This window comes from Hyla sarda, unplaced genomic scaffold (assembly GCF_029499605.1).
Source record: "Hyla sarda isolate aHylSar1 unplaced genomic scaffold, aHylSar1.hap1 scaffold_569, whole genome shotgun sequence".
In the NCBI taxonomy this organism is placed as follows: Eukaryota; Metazoa; Chordata; class Amphibia; order Anura; family Hylidae; genus Hyla; species Hyla sarda.
In genome coordinates, this window is record NW_026610581.1 from 139,722 (window position 1) to 156,248 (window position 16,527).

Here is a 16,527-nt window from a genome sequence, read left to right on the forward strand (position 1 = left end):
GGATTGTATATATGTGTAGGGATTGTATATATGTGTAGGGATTGTATATATTGTATAGGGATTGTATATATGTATAGGGATTGTATATATGTGTAGGGATTGTATATAGGTATGGGAATTGTATATATGTGTAGGGATTGTATATATATGTGTAGGAATTGTATATATGTATAGGGATTGTATATATGTGTAGGGATTGTATATATGTACAGGGATTGTATATATATGTATAGGGATTGTATATATGTGTAGGGATTGTATATATGTATAGGGATTGTATGTATATATATATATATATAGGGATTGTATATATGTATAGGGATTGTATATATGTGTAGGGATTGTATATATGTATAGGGATTGTATATATGTGTAGGGATTGTATATATATATATATATAATATATATAGGGATTGTATATATGTATAGGGATTGTATATATGTGTAGGGATTGTATATATGTGTAGGGACTGTATATATATGTAGGGATTGTATATTGTATAGGGATTGTATATATATATATATAGGGATTGTATATATGTATAGGGATTGTATATATGTATAGGGATTGTATATATATATATATATATATATTATATATATATATATATAGGGATTGTATATATGTGTAGGGATTGTATATATGTATAGGGATTGTATGTATATATATATATATATATATATAGGGATTGTATATATGTATAGGGATTGTATATATGTGTAGGGATTGTATATATTGTATAGAGATTGTATATATGTGTAGGGATTGTATATATGTATAGGGATTGTATATATGTGTAGGGATTGTATATATGTGTAGGGATTGTATATTGTATAGGGATTGTATATATGTATAGGGATTGTATATTGTATAGGGATTGTATATATGTATAGGGATTGTATATATGTGTAGGGATTGTATATATGTGTAGGCATTGTATATATTGTATAGGGATTGTATATATGTGTAGGGATTGTATATATTGTATAGGGATTGTATATATGTATAGGGATTGTATATATATGTGTAGGGGTTGTATATATATATAGGGATTGTATATATATGTAGGGATTATATATATGTGTAGGGGTTGTATATATATATAGGGATTGTATATATGTGTAGGGGTTGTATATATATATAGGGATTGTATATATATGTAGGGATTATATATATGTGTAGGGATTGTATATATGTATAGGGATTGTATATTGTATAGGGATTGTATATATGTGTAGGGATTGTATATATGTATAGGGATTGTATATATGTTATAGGGATTGTATATATGTGTAGGGATTGTATATATGTATAGGGACTGTATATATGTGTAGGGACTGTATATATGTGTAGGGATTGTATATTGTATAGGGATTGTATATATTGTAAAGGGATTGTATATATGTGTAGGGATTGTATATTGTATAGGGATTGTATATATATGTGTAGGGATTGTATATATGTGTAGGGATTGTATATATGTGTAGGGATTGTATATATTGTATAGGGATTGTATATATGTGTAGGGATTGTATATATATGTGTAGGGATTGTATATATGTATAGGGATTGTATATATGTGTAGGGATTGTATATATGTATAGGGATTGTATATATATGTGTAGGGATTGTATATATCTGTAGGGATTGTATATATGTGTAGGGATTGTATATTGTATAGGGATTGTATATATTGTATAGGGATTGTATATATGTGTAGGGATTGTATATATTGTATAGAGATTGGATATATGTATAGGGATTGTATATATTGTATAGGGATTGTATATATTGTATAGGGATTGTATATATGTATAGGGATTGTATATATGTGTGTAGGGATTGTATATATATATGTGTAGGGATTGTATATTGTATAGGGATTGTATATATGTATAGGGATTGTATATATGTGTAGGAATTATATATATGAATAGGGATTGTATATATGTGTAGGGATTGTATATATGTATAGGGATTGTATATATGTATAGGGATTGTATATATATGTATAGGGATTGTATATATGTATAGGGATTGTATATATGTATAGGGATTGTATATATATGTGTAGGGATTGTATATATATGTGTAGGGATTGTATATATTGTATAGGGATTGTATATATTGTATAGGGATTGTATATAGTATAGGGATTGTATATTGTATAGGGATTGTATATATGTATATAGGTTGTATATATGTATAGGGGTTGTATATATGTGTTGGGATTGTATATATGTTATAGGGATTGTATATATGTATAGGGATTGTATATATTGTATAGGGATTGTATACATGTGTAGGGATTGTATATATGTGTAGGGATTGTATATATGTATAGGGATTGTATATATGTATAGGGATTGTATATATGTGTAGGGATTATATATATGTATAGGGATTGTATATATGTATAGGGATTGTATATATGTGTAGGGATTGTATATATGTATAGGTATTGTATATATGTGTAGGGATTGTATATATGTGTAGGGATTGTATATATTGTATAGGGCATTGCTATATATTGTATAGGGATTGTATACATGTGTAGGGATTGTATATATGTGTAGGGATTGTATATATGTATAGGGATTGTATATATGTATAGGGATTGTATATATGTGTAGGGATTATATATATGTATAGGGATTGTATATATGTATAGGGATTGTATATATGTGTAGGGATTGTATATATGTATAGGTATTGTATATTGTATAGGGATTGTATATATGTGTAGGGATTGTATATATGTTATAGGGATTGTATATATGTATTGGGATTGTATATATTGTATAGGGATTGTATATATGTATAGGGATTGTATATATGTGTGTAGGGATTGTATATATATATGTGTAGGGATTGTATATTGTATAGGGATTGTATATATGTGTAGGAATTATATATATATGAATAGGGATTGTATATATGTGTAGGGATTGTATATATGTATAGGGATTGTATATATATGTATAGGGATTGTATATATGTATAGGGATTGTATATATGTATAGAGATTGTATATATATGTGTAGGGATTGTATATATATGTGTAGGGATTGTATATATTGTATAGGGATTGTATATATGTGTAGGGATTGTATATATGTTATAGGGATTGTATATATGTATTGGGATTGTATATATTGTATAGGGATTGTATATATTGTATAGGGATTGTATACATGTGTAGGGATTGTATATATGTGTAGGGATTGTATATATGTATAGGGATTGTATATATGTGTAGGGATTGTATATATGTGTAGGGATTGTATATATATATGTGTAGGGATTGTATATATGTGTAGGGATTGTATATATATGTGTAGGGAATGTATATATGTGTGTAGGGATTGTATATATGTGTAGGGATTGTATATATGTATAGGGATTGTATATATGTGTAGGGGTTGTATATATGTATAGGGATTGTATATATGTATAGGGATTGTATATATTGTATAGGGATTGTATATATGTGTAGGGATTGTATATACGTGTAGGGGTTGTATATATGTATAGGCATTGTATATATGTATAGGGATTGTTTATATTGTATAGGGATTGTATATATGTGTAGGGATTGTATATATTGTATAGGGATTGTATATATGTGTAGGGATTGTATATATGTGTAGGGATTGTATATATTGTGTAGGGATTGTATATATTGTATAGGGATTGTATATATTGTGTAGGGATTGTATATATGTGTAGGGATTGTATATATTGTGTAGGGATTGTATATATGTGTAGGGATTGTATATATTGTATAGGGATTGTGTATATGTGTAGGGATTGTATATATTGTATAGGGATTGTGTATATGTGTAGGGATTGTATATATGTATAGGGATTGTATATATGTATAGGGATTGTATATATGTGTAGGGATTGTATATATGTGTAGGGATTGTATATATTGTATAGGAATTGTATATATTGTGTAGGGATTGTATATGTGTAGGGATTTATATATATGTGTAGGGATTGTATATATGTATAGGGATTGTATATATTGTGTAGGGATTGTATATATGTATAGGGATTGTATATATGTTTAGGGATTGTATATATGTGTAGGGATTATATATATGTGTAGGGATTGTATATATGTGTAAGGATTGTATATATGTGTAGGGGTTGTATATATTGTATAGGGATTGTATATATGTATAGGGATTGTATATATGTATAGAGGATTGTATATATGTGTAGGGATTGTATATATGTGTAGGGATTGTATATATGTATAGGGATTGTATATATGTGTAGGGATTGTATATATGTATAGGGATTGTATATATATGTGTAAGGATTGTATATATGTTTAGGGATTGTATATATTGTATAGGGATTGTATATATGTATAGGGATTGTATATATGTATAGGGATTGTATATATGTATAGGGATTGTATATATATGTGTAAGGATTGTATATATGTATAGGGATTGTATATATTGTATAGGGATTGTATATATGTATAGGGATTGTATATATGTATAGGGATTGTATATATTGTATAGGGATTGTATATATGTGTAGGGATTGTATATATGTATAGGGATTGTATATATGTGTAGGGATTGTATATATGTGTAGGGATTGTATATATTGTATTGGGATTGTATATGTGTGTAGGGATTGTATATATGTATAGGGATTATATATATGTATAGGGATTGTATATATGTATAGGGATTGTATATATATGTGTAGGGATTGTATATATGTGTAGGGATTGTATATATGTGTAGGGACTGTATATATGTGTAGGGATTGTATATATGTATAGGGATTATATATATATGTATAGGGATTGTTATATATGTATAGGGATTGTATATATGTATAGGGATTGTATATATGTGTAGGGATTGTATATATGTGTAGGGATTGTATATATGTATAGGGATTGTATATATGTGTAGGGATTGTATATATTGTATAGGGATTAGTATATATGTGTAGGGATTGTATATATGTGTAGGGATTGTATATATGTATAGGGATTGTATATATGTGTAGGGATTGTATATATGTATAGGGATTGTATATATGTTTTAGGGATTGTATATATGTGTAGGGATTGTATATATGTGTAGGGATTGTATATATGTATAGGATTGTATATATGTATTGGGATTGTATATATGTGTAGGGATTGTATATATGTGTAGGGATTGTATATATATTGTATAGGGATTATATATATTGTATAGGGATTGTATATATGTGTAGGGATTGTATATATGTATAGGGATTGTATATATGTATAGGGATTGTGTATATGTATAGGGATTGTATATATGTATAGGGATTATATATATGTATAGGGATTATATATATGTATAAGGATTGTATATATGTGTAGGGATTGTATATATGTGTAGGGATTGTATATATGTGTAGGGATTGTATATATTGTATAGGGATTGTATATATGTGTAGGGATTGTATATATGTGTAGGGATTGTATATATGTGTAGGGATTGTATATATATGTGTAGGGATTGTATATATGTGTAGGGATTGTATATTGTATAGGGATTGTATATATGTATAGGGATTGTATATATGTGTAGGGATTGTATATATGTATAGGGATTGTATATATTGTATAGGGATTGTATATATGTGTAGGGATTGTATATATGTGTAGGGATTGTATATATGTATAGGGATTGTATATATGTGTAGGGATTGTATATTGTATAGGGATTGTATATATGTATAGGGATTGTATATATGTGTAGGGATTGTATATATGTATAGGGATTGTATATATTGTATAGGGATTGTATATATGTGTAGGGATTGAATATATGTATAGGGATTGTATATATGTATAGGGATTGTATATTGTATAGGGATTGTATATATGTGTAGGGATTGTATATATGTATAGGGATTGTATATATATTGTATAGGGATTGTATATATGTGTAGGGATTGTATATATATTGTATAGGGATTGTATATATTGTTTTGTTATTCTTTGTTTATTATTATTATTTGTTGTATATCCTGGAATATGATGTTATATTTTGTATTATTTTATATTTCGGTTATTTTCTGTTTATTATGTTGGTTTATGAATTGTATTTACTGACTGTACGTTTTTACGTTTTTACGCTATTGATGATGTCATGATGTCTTGCGCCGGCGCTGCGGCCCCTTTGCACTTCGCCGTCTCGCTCTCAGGATTCGCAGCGAAGCTCCTGACATTTCTCCCCATAAATATTCAGGTTTTGGCGTCTACGTCAGCGCTCACAGCGAGGAGCCCGGTTACGCAGACACTCCGACCTCTCGCATAATGAATCCCTGCGTCCTCTCCGTCCCACGGACGTCACCACCGCCACGTCTTCTCCGGAGTGACACGCTAGTTGCCCCGGCGACAGCAGAAAATGAAGTTACCTGAAGGTGACATATGGACGTCAGCGCGGCGTCACGCCGGTCACTACAGAACTGTCCTGTGCGCAGAGGTCGGAGACCAGTCAGGGTATATCAGGGTTTCCCAACCAGCGTGACTCCAGCTGTTTAAAACTACAATTCCCAGCATGCCCGGACAGCCTTTGGCTGTCCGGGCATGCTGTGAGTTGTAGTTTTGAAACAGCTGGAGGCACCCTGGTTGGGCAACGCTTGTCTTTATATATCCCCCCCCCTTAAAATAAACCAACCAATAGACTTTGTCGTATAGCCTTGTGCCCTGTGATGTGACCCCCGAGGTCCGAACCCCATAGATCTGTGATGTGACCCCCGAGGTCCGGACCCCATAGATCTGTGATGTGACCCCCGAGGTCCGGACCCCATAGATCTGTGATGTGACCCACAAGGCCTGAACCCCATAGATCTGTGATGTGACCCCCGAGGTCCGGACCCCATAGATCTGTGATGTGACCCCCGAGGCCCTGACCCCATAGATCTGTGATGTGACCCATAAGGTCTGGACCCCATAGATCTGTGATGTGACCCCAAGGCCCGTACCCCATAGATCTGTGATGTGACCCCCGAGGTCCGAACCCCATAGATCTGTGATGTGACCCCCGAGGTCCGGACCCCATAGATCTGTGATTTGACCCCCGAGGTCCGGACCCCATAGTTCTGTGATGTGACCAAGGAGGCCTGGACCCCATAGATCTGTGATGTGACCCAGGAGGCCCAGACCCCATTGATCTGTGATGTAACCCCCCCGAGGCCCGGACCCCATAGATCTGTAATGTGACCCCCGAAGCCTGGACCCCATAGATCTGTGATGTGACCCCCGAGGCCCGGACCCCATAGATATGTGATGTGACCCCCGAGGTCCGCACCCCATAGATCTGTGATGTGACCCCTTAGGTCTGGACCCCATAGATCTGTGATTTGACCCCCGAGGTCCGGACCCCATAGTTCTGTGATGTGACCCAGGAGTCCCAGACCCCATAGATCTGTGATGTGACCCCCGAGGCCTGGACCACATAGATCTGTGATGTGACCCCGAGGCCCGGACCCCATAGATCTGTGATGTGACCCCCGAGGCCTGCACCCCATAGATCTGTGATGTGACCCCCGAGGTCCGGACCCCATAGACCTGTGATATGACCCCCGAGGTCCAGACCCCATAGATCTGTGATGTGACCCCAGAGGTCCGGACCCCATAGATCTGTGATTTGACCCCCGACGTCCGGACCCCATAGATCTGTGATGTGACCCCAAAGGACAGAACCCCATAGATGTGATGTGACCCCCGAGGCCCGAACCCCATAGATCTGTGATGTGACCCCCGAGGTCCGGACCCCATAGATCTGTGATTTGACCCCCGAGGTCCGGACCCCTAGATCTGTGATGTGACCCCCGAGGTCTGGACCCCATAGATCTGTGATGTGACCCCAAAGGACAGAACCCCATAGATGTGATGTGACTACCGAGGCCCAGACCCCATAGTTCTGTGATATGACCCCCGAGGTCTGTACCCCATTGATCTGTGATGTGAACCCCGAGGTCCGGACCCCATAGATCTGTGATGTGACCCCTGAGGTCCAGACCCCATAGATCTGTGATGTGACCCCCGAGGTCTGGACCCCATAGATGTGTGATGTGACCCACGAGGCCCGGACCCCATAGATGTGTGATGTGACCCCCCGAGGCCCGGACCCCATAGATCTGTGATGTGACCCCCAAGGCCCGGACCCCATAGATCTGTGATGTGACCCACAAGGCCTTGACCCCATAGATCTGTGATGTGACCCCCGAGGCCCGGACCCCATAGATCTGTGATGTGACCCACGAGGCCCGGACCCCATAGATCTGTGATGTGACCCCTGAGGTCCAGACCCCATAGACCTGTGATGTGACCCCCGAGGCACGGACCCCATAGATCTGTGATGTGACCCCCGAGGCCCGGACCCCATATCTCTGTATCGGACCCTGTAAGGTGTGCGGTGCGGCCTCCATAGAGGGGTCTTGTTTCTCCAGCAGAATCTGGAGGCCGAGTCATCACCTTCATCTCTGTCATGTCCTGAACAATGTCTGCAGTGAGGCCGGGGGTATTATCCTGCTGATAGGGTCCGGCTGCCATTAGGAGGTCCGGCTGCCATTAGAGGGTCCGGCTGCCATTAGGGGTCCGGTTGTCATTAGAGGGTCCGGCTGCCATTAGAGGGTCCGGCTGCCATTAGGGGGTCCGGCTGCCATTAGGAAGTCCGGCTGCCATTAGGAAGTCCGGCTGCCATTAGAGGGTCCGGCTGCCATTAGAGGGTCCGGCTGCCATTAGGAGGTCCGGCTGCCATTAGAGGGTCCGGCTGCCATTAGAGGGTCCTGCTGCCATCAGGAGGTCCGGCTGCCCTTAGAGGGTCCAGCTGCCATTAGAGGGTCCGGCTGCCATTAGGGGGTCCGGCTGCCATTAGAGGGTCCGGCTGCCATTAGGAAGTCCGGCTGCCATTAGGGGGTCGGTGGCCTGTACAATGGTCAGGTGGTTGGTACAGGTCACAGTAACCTCCACATGATCCCAGGACACCTGGTCTCCAGCAGAACATGACCCATCACACTGACTTCTTGTCTTCTTCCCATAATGCATCCTGGTGCCATCTCATCCCCAGGTAAGTGACACTCGGCCGCCCCCATGATGGAGAACGTCATCCGTCAGACCAAGCACTTTTTTCCATGGTCCAGTACTGATGGCCATTCAGGACACTATTGGTGGTGGACAGCTGTGATGTCCTGTGTGATCTGACCGGTCTGTGGGGCCCATACACAGCTGTGATGTCCTGTGTGATCTGACTGATCTGTGGGGCCCCATACACAGCTGTGATGTCCTGTGTGATCTGACCGTTCTACGAGGCCCCATACACAGCTGTGATGTCCTGTGTGATCTGACTGATCTGTGGGGCCCCATACACAGCTGTGATGTCCTGTGTGATCTGACCGGTCTGTGGGGCCCATACACAGCTGTGATGTCCTGTGCGATCTGACTGGTCTATGAGGCCCCATACTCAGCTGTGATGTCCTGTGTGATCAGACTGATCTGCGGGGCCCCATACACAGCTGTGATGTCCTGTGTGATCTGACCGGTCTGCGGGGCCCATACACAGCTGTGATGTCCTGTGTGATCTGACTGATCTGCGGGGCCCCATACACAGCTGTGATGTCCTGTGTGATCTTACCGGTCTACGAGGCCCCATACACAGCTGTGATGTCCTGTGTGATCTGACTGATCTGCGGGGCCCCATACACAGCTGTGATGTCCTGTGTGATCTTACCGGTCTACGAGGCCCCATACACAGCTGTGATGTCCTGTGTGATCTGACCGGTCTGCGGGGCCCCATACACAGCTGTGATGTCCTGTGTGATCTGACCGGTCTGCAGGGCCCCATACACAGCTGTGATGTCCTGTGTGATCGGACTGATCTGCGGGGCCCCATACACAGCTGAGATGTCCTGTGTGATCTGACCGGTCTGCAGGGCCCCATACACAGCTGTGATGTCCTGTGTGATCGGACTGATCTGCGAGGCCCCATACACAGCTGTGATGTCCTGTGTGATCTGACCGGTCTGCAGGGCCCCATACTCAGCTGTGATGTCCTGTGTGATCAGACTGATCTGCGGGGCCCCATACACAGCTGTGATGTCCTGTGTGATCTGACCGGTCTACGGGGCCCATACACAGCTGTGATGTCCTGTGTGATCTGACTGATCTGCGGGGCCCCATACACAGCTGTGATGTCCTGTGTGATCTGACCGGTCTGCAGGGCCCCATACACAGCTGTGATGTCCCGTGTGATCGGACTGATCTGCGGGGCCCCATACTCAGCTGTGATGTCCTGTGTGATCAGACTGATCTGCGGGGCCCCATACACAGCTGTGATGTCCTGTGTGATCTGACCGGTCTGCAGGGCCCCATACACAGCTGTGATGTCCTGTGTGATCGGACTGATCTGCGAGGCCCCATACACAGCTGTGATGTCCTGTGTGATCTGACCGGTCTGCGGGGCCACACACACAGCTGTGATGTCCTGTGTGATCTGACTGATCTGAGGGGCCCCATACACAGCTGTGATGTCCTGTGTGATCTGACCGGTCTGTGGGGCCCCATACTCAGCTGTGATGTCCTGTGTGATCAGACTGATCTGCGGGGCCCCATACACAGCTGTGATGTCCTGTGTGATCTGACCGGTCTGCGGGGCCCATACACAGCTGTGATGTCCTGTGTGATCTGACTGATCTGCGGGGCCCCATACACAGCTGTGATGTCCTGTGTGATCTGACTGATCTGTGGGGCCCCATACACAGCTGTGATGTCCGGTGTGATCTGACCTGTCTGCGGGGCCGCATACACAGCTGTGATGTCCAGTGTGATCTGACCGGTCTGCGGGGCCCCATACACAGCTGTGATGTCCTGTGTGATCTGACCGGTCTGCAGGGCCCCATACACAGCTGTGATGTATTATGTGATCTGACTGATCTGTGGGGCCCCATACACAGCTGTGATGTCCTGTGTGATCTGACCGGTCTGCGGGGCCCCATACACAGCTGTGATGTCCTGTGTGATCTGACTGATCTGCGGGGCCCCATACACAGCTGTGATGTCCTGTGTGACCTGACCGGTCTGCGGGGCCACATACACAGCTGTGATGTCCTGTGTGATCTGACTGATCTGCGGGGCCCCATACACAGCTGTGATGTCCTGTGTGATCTGACCGGTCTACGAGGCCCCATACACAGCTGTGATGTCCTGTGTGAACTGACCGATCTGCGGGGCCCCATACACAGCTGTGATGTATTATGTGATCTGAATGATCTGCGGGGCCACATACACAGCTGTAATGTCCTTTGTGATCTGACTGATCTGTGGGGCCCCATACACAGCTGTGATGTCCTGTGTGATCTGACTGATCTGTGGGGCCCCATACACAGCTGTGATGTCCTGTGTGATCTGACCGATCTGCAGGGCCCCTTACACAGCTGTGATGTCCTGTGTGATCTGACCGGTCTGCGGGGCCCATACACAGCTGTGATGTCCTGTGTGATCTGACTGATCTGCGGGGCCCCATACACAGCTGTGATGTCCTGTGTGATCTGACCGGTCTGCAGGGCCCCATACTCAGCTGTGATGTCCTGTGTGATCAGACTGATCTGCGGGGCCCCATACACAGCTGTGATGTCCTGTGTGATCTGACCGGTCTGCGGGGCCCATACACAGCTGTGATGTCCTGTGTGATCTGACTGAACTGCGGGGCCCCATGCACAGCTGTGATGTATTATGTGATCTGACTGATCTCCGGGGCCACATACACAGCTGTGATGTCCTGTGTGATCTGACTGATCTGCGGGGCTCCATACACAGCTGTGATGTATTATGTGATCTGAATGATCTGCGGGGCCCCATACACAGCTGTGATGTCCTGTGTGATCTGACCGGTCTGCGGGGCCCATACACAGCTGATATGTCCTGTGTGATCTGACCGGTCTGCGGGGCCCCATACACAGCTGTGATGTCCTGGGTGAACTGACCGATCTGCGGGGCCCCATACACAGCTGTGATGTCCTGTGTGATCTGACCGGTCTACGAGGCCCCATACACAGCTGTGATGTCCTGTGTGATCTGACCGGTCTGCGGGGCCACACACACAGCTGTGATGTCCTGTGTGATCTGACAGATCTGCGGGGCCCCATACACAGCTGTGATGTATTATGTGATCTGACTGATCTGCGGGGCCCCATACACAGCTGTGATGTCCTGTGTGATCTGACCGTTCTGCGGGGCCCATACACAGCTGTGATGTCCTGTGTGATCTGACTGATCTGTGGGGCCCCATACACAGCTGTGATGTCCTGTGTGATCTGACTGATCTTTGGGGCCCCATACACAGCTGTGATGTCCTGTGTGATCTGACCGGTCTACGAGGCCCCATACACAGCTGTGATGTCCTGTGTGATCTGACCGGTCTACGAGGCCCCATACACAGCTGTGATGTCCTGTGTGATCTGACCGGTCTGCGGGGGCCCATACACAGCTGTGATGTCCTGGGTGAACTGACCGATCTGCGGGGCCCCATACACAGCTGTGATGTCCTGTGTGATCTGACCGGTCTGCGGGGCCCATACACAGCTGTGATGTATTATGTGATCTGACTGATCTGCGGGGCCCCATACATAGCTGTGATGTCCTGTGTGATCTGACTGATCTGCGGGGCCCCATACACAGCTGTGATGTCCTGTGTGATCTGATCGGTCTGCGGGGCCCCATACACAGCTGTGATGTCCTGTGTGATCTGACTGATCTGTGGGGCCCCATACACAGCTGTGATGTCCGGTGTGATCTGACCTGTCTGCGGGGCCCCATACACAGCTGTGATGTCCAATGTGATCTGACCGGTCTGCGGGGCCCCATACACAGCTGTGATGTCCTGTGTGATCTGACCGGTCTACGAGGCCCCATACACAGCTGTGATGTCCTGTGTGATCTGACCGGTCTACGAGGCCCCATACACAGCTGTGATGTCCTGTGTGATCTGACCGATCTGCGGGGCCCCATACACAGCTGTGATGTATTATGTGATCTGAATGATCTGCGGGGCCACATACACAGCTGTGATGTCCTGTGTGATCTGACTGGTCTGCGGGGCCCCATACACAGCTGTGATGTATTATGTGATCTGAATGATCTGCGGGGCCCCATACACAGCTGTGATGTCCTGTGTGATCTGACCGGTCTGCAGGGCCCCTTACACAGCTGTGATGTCCTGTGTGATCTGACTGGTCTGTAGGGGGAGGGGGGGTCCCTCACGCCCGCCCAGGACAGGTGTGGGAGGATTGTGATTTCTCGGGGGGCTCTGGGGTGTCCCCTGAAATGTGTAAATAGAAACAATAAGGAGATCTGTCAGCTCGGTCCTGACATGTTTCCCGTGTCTGCGGGCCTGAAGGGGTTATTGGTCGGCGACTCGCTGTTTCCATGTGAATCATTCCTCGCCGTGACCCTGGAGCAGCCGGCGTGAGATTATGTGGGATTTCCACGGGCTGCGGACAGATGGCACAGGCTAAATATGGGACGTGGAAAAAAACGCAAAGCAGGCGACGCCGCGTCACTGGCGATTATCACAGGTAATGAGCGGGCGAATCCGATGCCAGATGTTCTCCGCGCTGAGCGGGCGAGACAGGAAGATTGTGCAAGGTTATCGGTCCGGCGGCCCAGATCCCCATAATACAGGCTGATATGGGGGGGGGGAGCCATTACCAGAACCGAGGGCCCATCATAAGGACAGCTCCGCCTCCTTCTCCGTCAGCAGAAGTCACATGATACTGTAGACCTCCAGAGCTCCCACAACCGACCAATCAGCATCAACTAAAGTCACGTGACAAGTCATCGCCATCAGTCACCAGAATCAGGTCATATGACCTCCCTCCACCAATCAGGAAGGCTGAAGTAGGTCACATGACAAACCTCTCCGCAGCATTGACCCCTGTAAAATACAAAGCCAATCAGACACATGCAGCCGACTATAACCTGGTGACCACACAGGGGCCCCTCGTGCCTGCAGGTGACCACACAGGGGCCCCTCGTGCCTGCAGGTGACCACACAGGGGCCCCTCGTGCCTGCAGGTGACCACACAGGGGCCCCAGTGACATTAGGACCTGCTCCGGAGAGTGACCATAGATCAGGACATGGGGTGTCACATTCTGGGCCCCCGCAGATGTCGCCGAGTTATTATTGGCCCTGATGACAGTTTCTGCTCTGAGGTGATATTTACAGCTAAAAAAGAATGAAACATTGTGATGTAACCGCACTACACGTGTATATATATATATATACCCGCCCCTGTATACCTCAACGTATACTGTCCGGAGATGTCAAGTCGTAGTCATCTCAAGAGCTGCACTCACTATTCTCCTGTTACATCATGTCTTATCCTCCAGAGCTGCACTCACTATTCTGCTGTTACATCATGTCTTATCCTCCAGAGCTGCACTCACTATTCTCCTGTTACATCATGTCTTATCCTCCAGAGCTGCACTCACTATTCTCCTGTTACATCATGTCTCATCCTCAGAGCTGCACTCACTATTCTCCTGTTACATCATGTCTTATCCTCCAGAGCTGCACTCACGATTCTGCTGTAACATCATGTCTTATCCTCCAGAGCTGCACTCACTATTCTGCTGTAACATCATGTCTTATCCTCCAGAGCTGCACTCACTATTCTCCTGTTACATCATGTCTCATCCTCCAGAGCTGCACTCACTATTCTCCTGTTACATCATGTCTTATCCTCCAGAGCTGCACTCACTATTCTGCTGTAACATCATGTCTTATCCTCCAGAGCTGCACTCACTATTCTCCTGTTACATCATGTCTTATCCTCCAGAGCTGCACTCACTATTCTGCTGTAACATCATGTCTTATCCTCCAGAGCTGCACTCACTATTCTGCTGTAACATCATGTCTTATCCTCCAGAGCTGCACTCACTATTCTGCTGTAACATCATGTCTTATCCTCCAGTCACCTCTAGAGCTGTACTCTGCACTGCTGTTATCTTTGGATCCCATAGAAGTTACATTCATGTTTTTTCACTATGGATCGTAAGAGCGTTTTGTAACCATGATCAGAGAGACTCCTCCCACTCAGGGGTCACCAATACCTATCACACCCCCATGGAGGGGGCTCAGATCACTAAATTCTTTGATCAGCAGCACTCGGCCTCTTGTGCCTCTTAGTATGGGCCACAGAAGTGGTCTGCCACATGCTTGAGGTCCAAGACCAATGGCCCCGCCTACGAGGAGCTCCAGACCAATGCTGATGTACCTGTAGGACCCCAACATTTAGGGGTTCTGGAGCAATTGTGCATGATCACCGTCACACTGGTACAGAAGAGCCAGGACCACTTGAGGCAGAAGAGCCAGGACCACTTGAGGCAGAAGAGCCAGGACCACTTGGGGCAGAAGAGCCAGGACCACATGGGGCAGAAGAGCCAGGACCACATGGGGCAGAAGAGCCAGGACCACATGGGGCAGAAGAGCCAGGACCACATGGGGCAGAAGAGCCAGGACCACATGGGGCAGAAGAGCCAGGACCACATGGGGCAGAAGAGCCAGGACCACTTGGGGCAGAAGAGCCAGGACCACATGGGGCAGAAGAGCCAGGACCACATGGGGCAGAAGAGCCAGGACCACTTGGGGCAGAAGAGCCAGGACCACTTGGGGCAGAAGAGCCAGGACCACTTGGTGCAGAAGAGCCAGGACCACTTAGTGTACTTTTTCAACCTCTAAAACAGTGTTTCACAACCAGGGTGACTCCAGCTGTTGCAAAACTACAACTCCCAGTGTGCCCGGACAGACGAAGGCTTCCCTAAAACTTTAAAGGTGCATAGAGCCCAGGACCACCAACCATTGACCCAATCACCACTGATTTGTAAGTCCAATGCCCAGGAGGTGGTAATAATGGAGCTCCCCCTTGTGGTGAGGGTATAGAATGAGACGTGAATAGGTTCAGTATTAGCCCCCGTACAGTGTACACAGTTCCCCTGCTGTCACCATACACCAGGATTCACATTATAAAGGGACTTTATTGTCGGCACAGCAAGGATCAGCCCTCACTGAGCGCCCTCCAGCAGGGGGCGCCACTATTTACAGGAGTATAAATATCATGTGACACCCCGCTGTCTGCGCAGCACACTCCATTGTCTCTGGGGAAAGGGGGGATTGTTGGGTCACAGGAGGAGCTGGCGGACCACATGTATATCGTCCATCATTGCTGACCGCCGTCTAGTCCGGGAATATGTGCAGAGAAGCAGCGGAGGACCCCGGGGGGCCGCAAAAAAGGAGAAGGCAGAGGGGTCAGAGGCCTGAGAAGGAGGAGTGTGTCGGGAAGACGGGTCCATTCTCCTGCAGAAGAAACAAAAGTCAGGACGTTATGTCACTTCGGAAAGATCTAATGTGTCAATTATGCGCCACTTTCAATATCTCTGCTTGCTGTTCATAAACGCAGCAATAGCACAGAAAACTCTAGACCAGTGTTTTCTAACCAGGGGGCCTCCA

The 16,527-nt window shown here is 45.0% G+C and overlaps 1 protein-coding gene across 1 annotated transcript in view; it reads right to left on the reverse strand.

The window, feature by feature from the left end:
• Positions 1 to 16,035: 16,035 nt before the first annotated feature.
• Positions 16,036 to 16,527, reverse strand: part of GDAP2 (ganglioside induced differentiation associated protein 2) — a gene marked incomplete at its 5' end in the record, with an annotated part of 47,604 nt that continues 47,112 nt past the window's right edge. The window contains one exon of the mRNA XM_056554125.1: positions 16,036 to 16,374. Within this exon, the coding sequence (XP_056410100.1) occupies positions 16,327 to 16,374 (48 nt within the window). The remainder of the gene's footprint in view (positions 16,375 to 16,527) is intronic.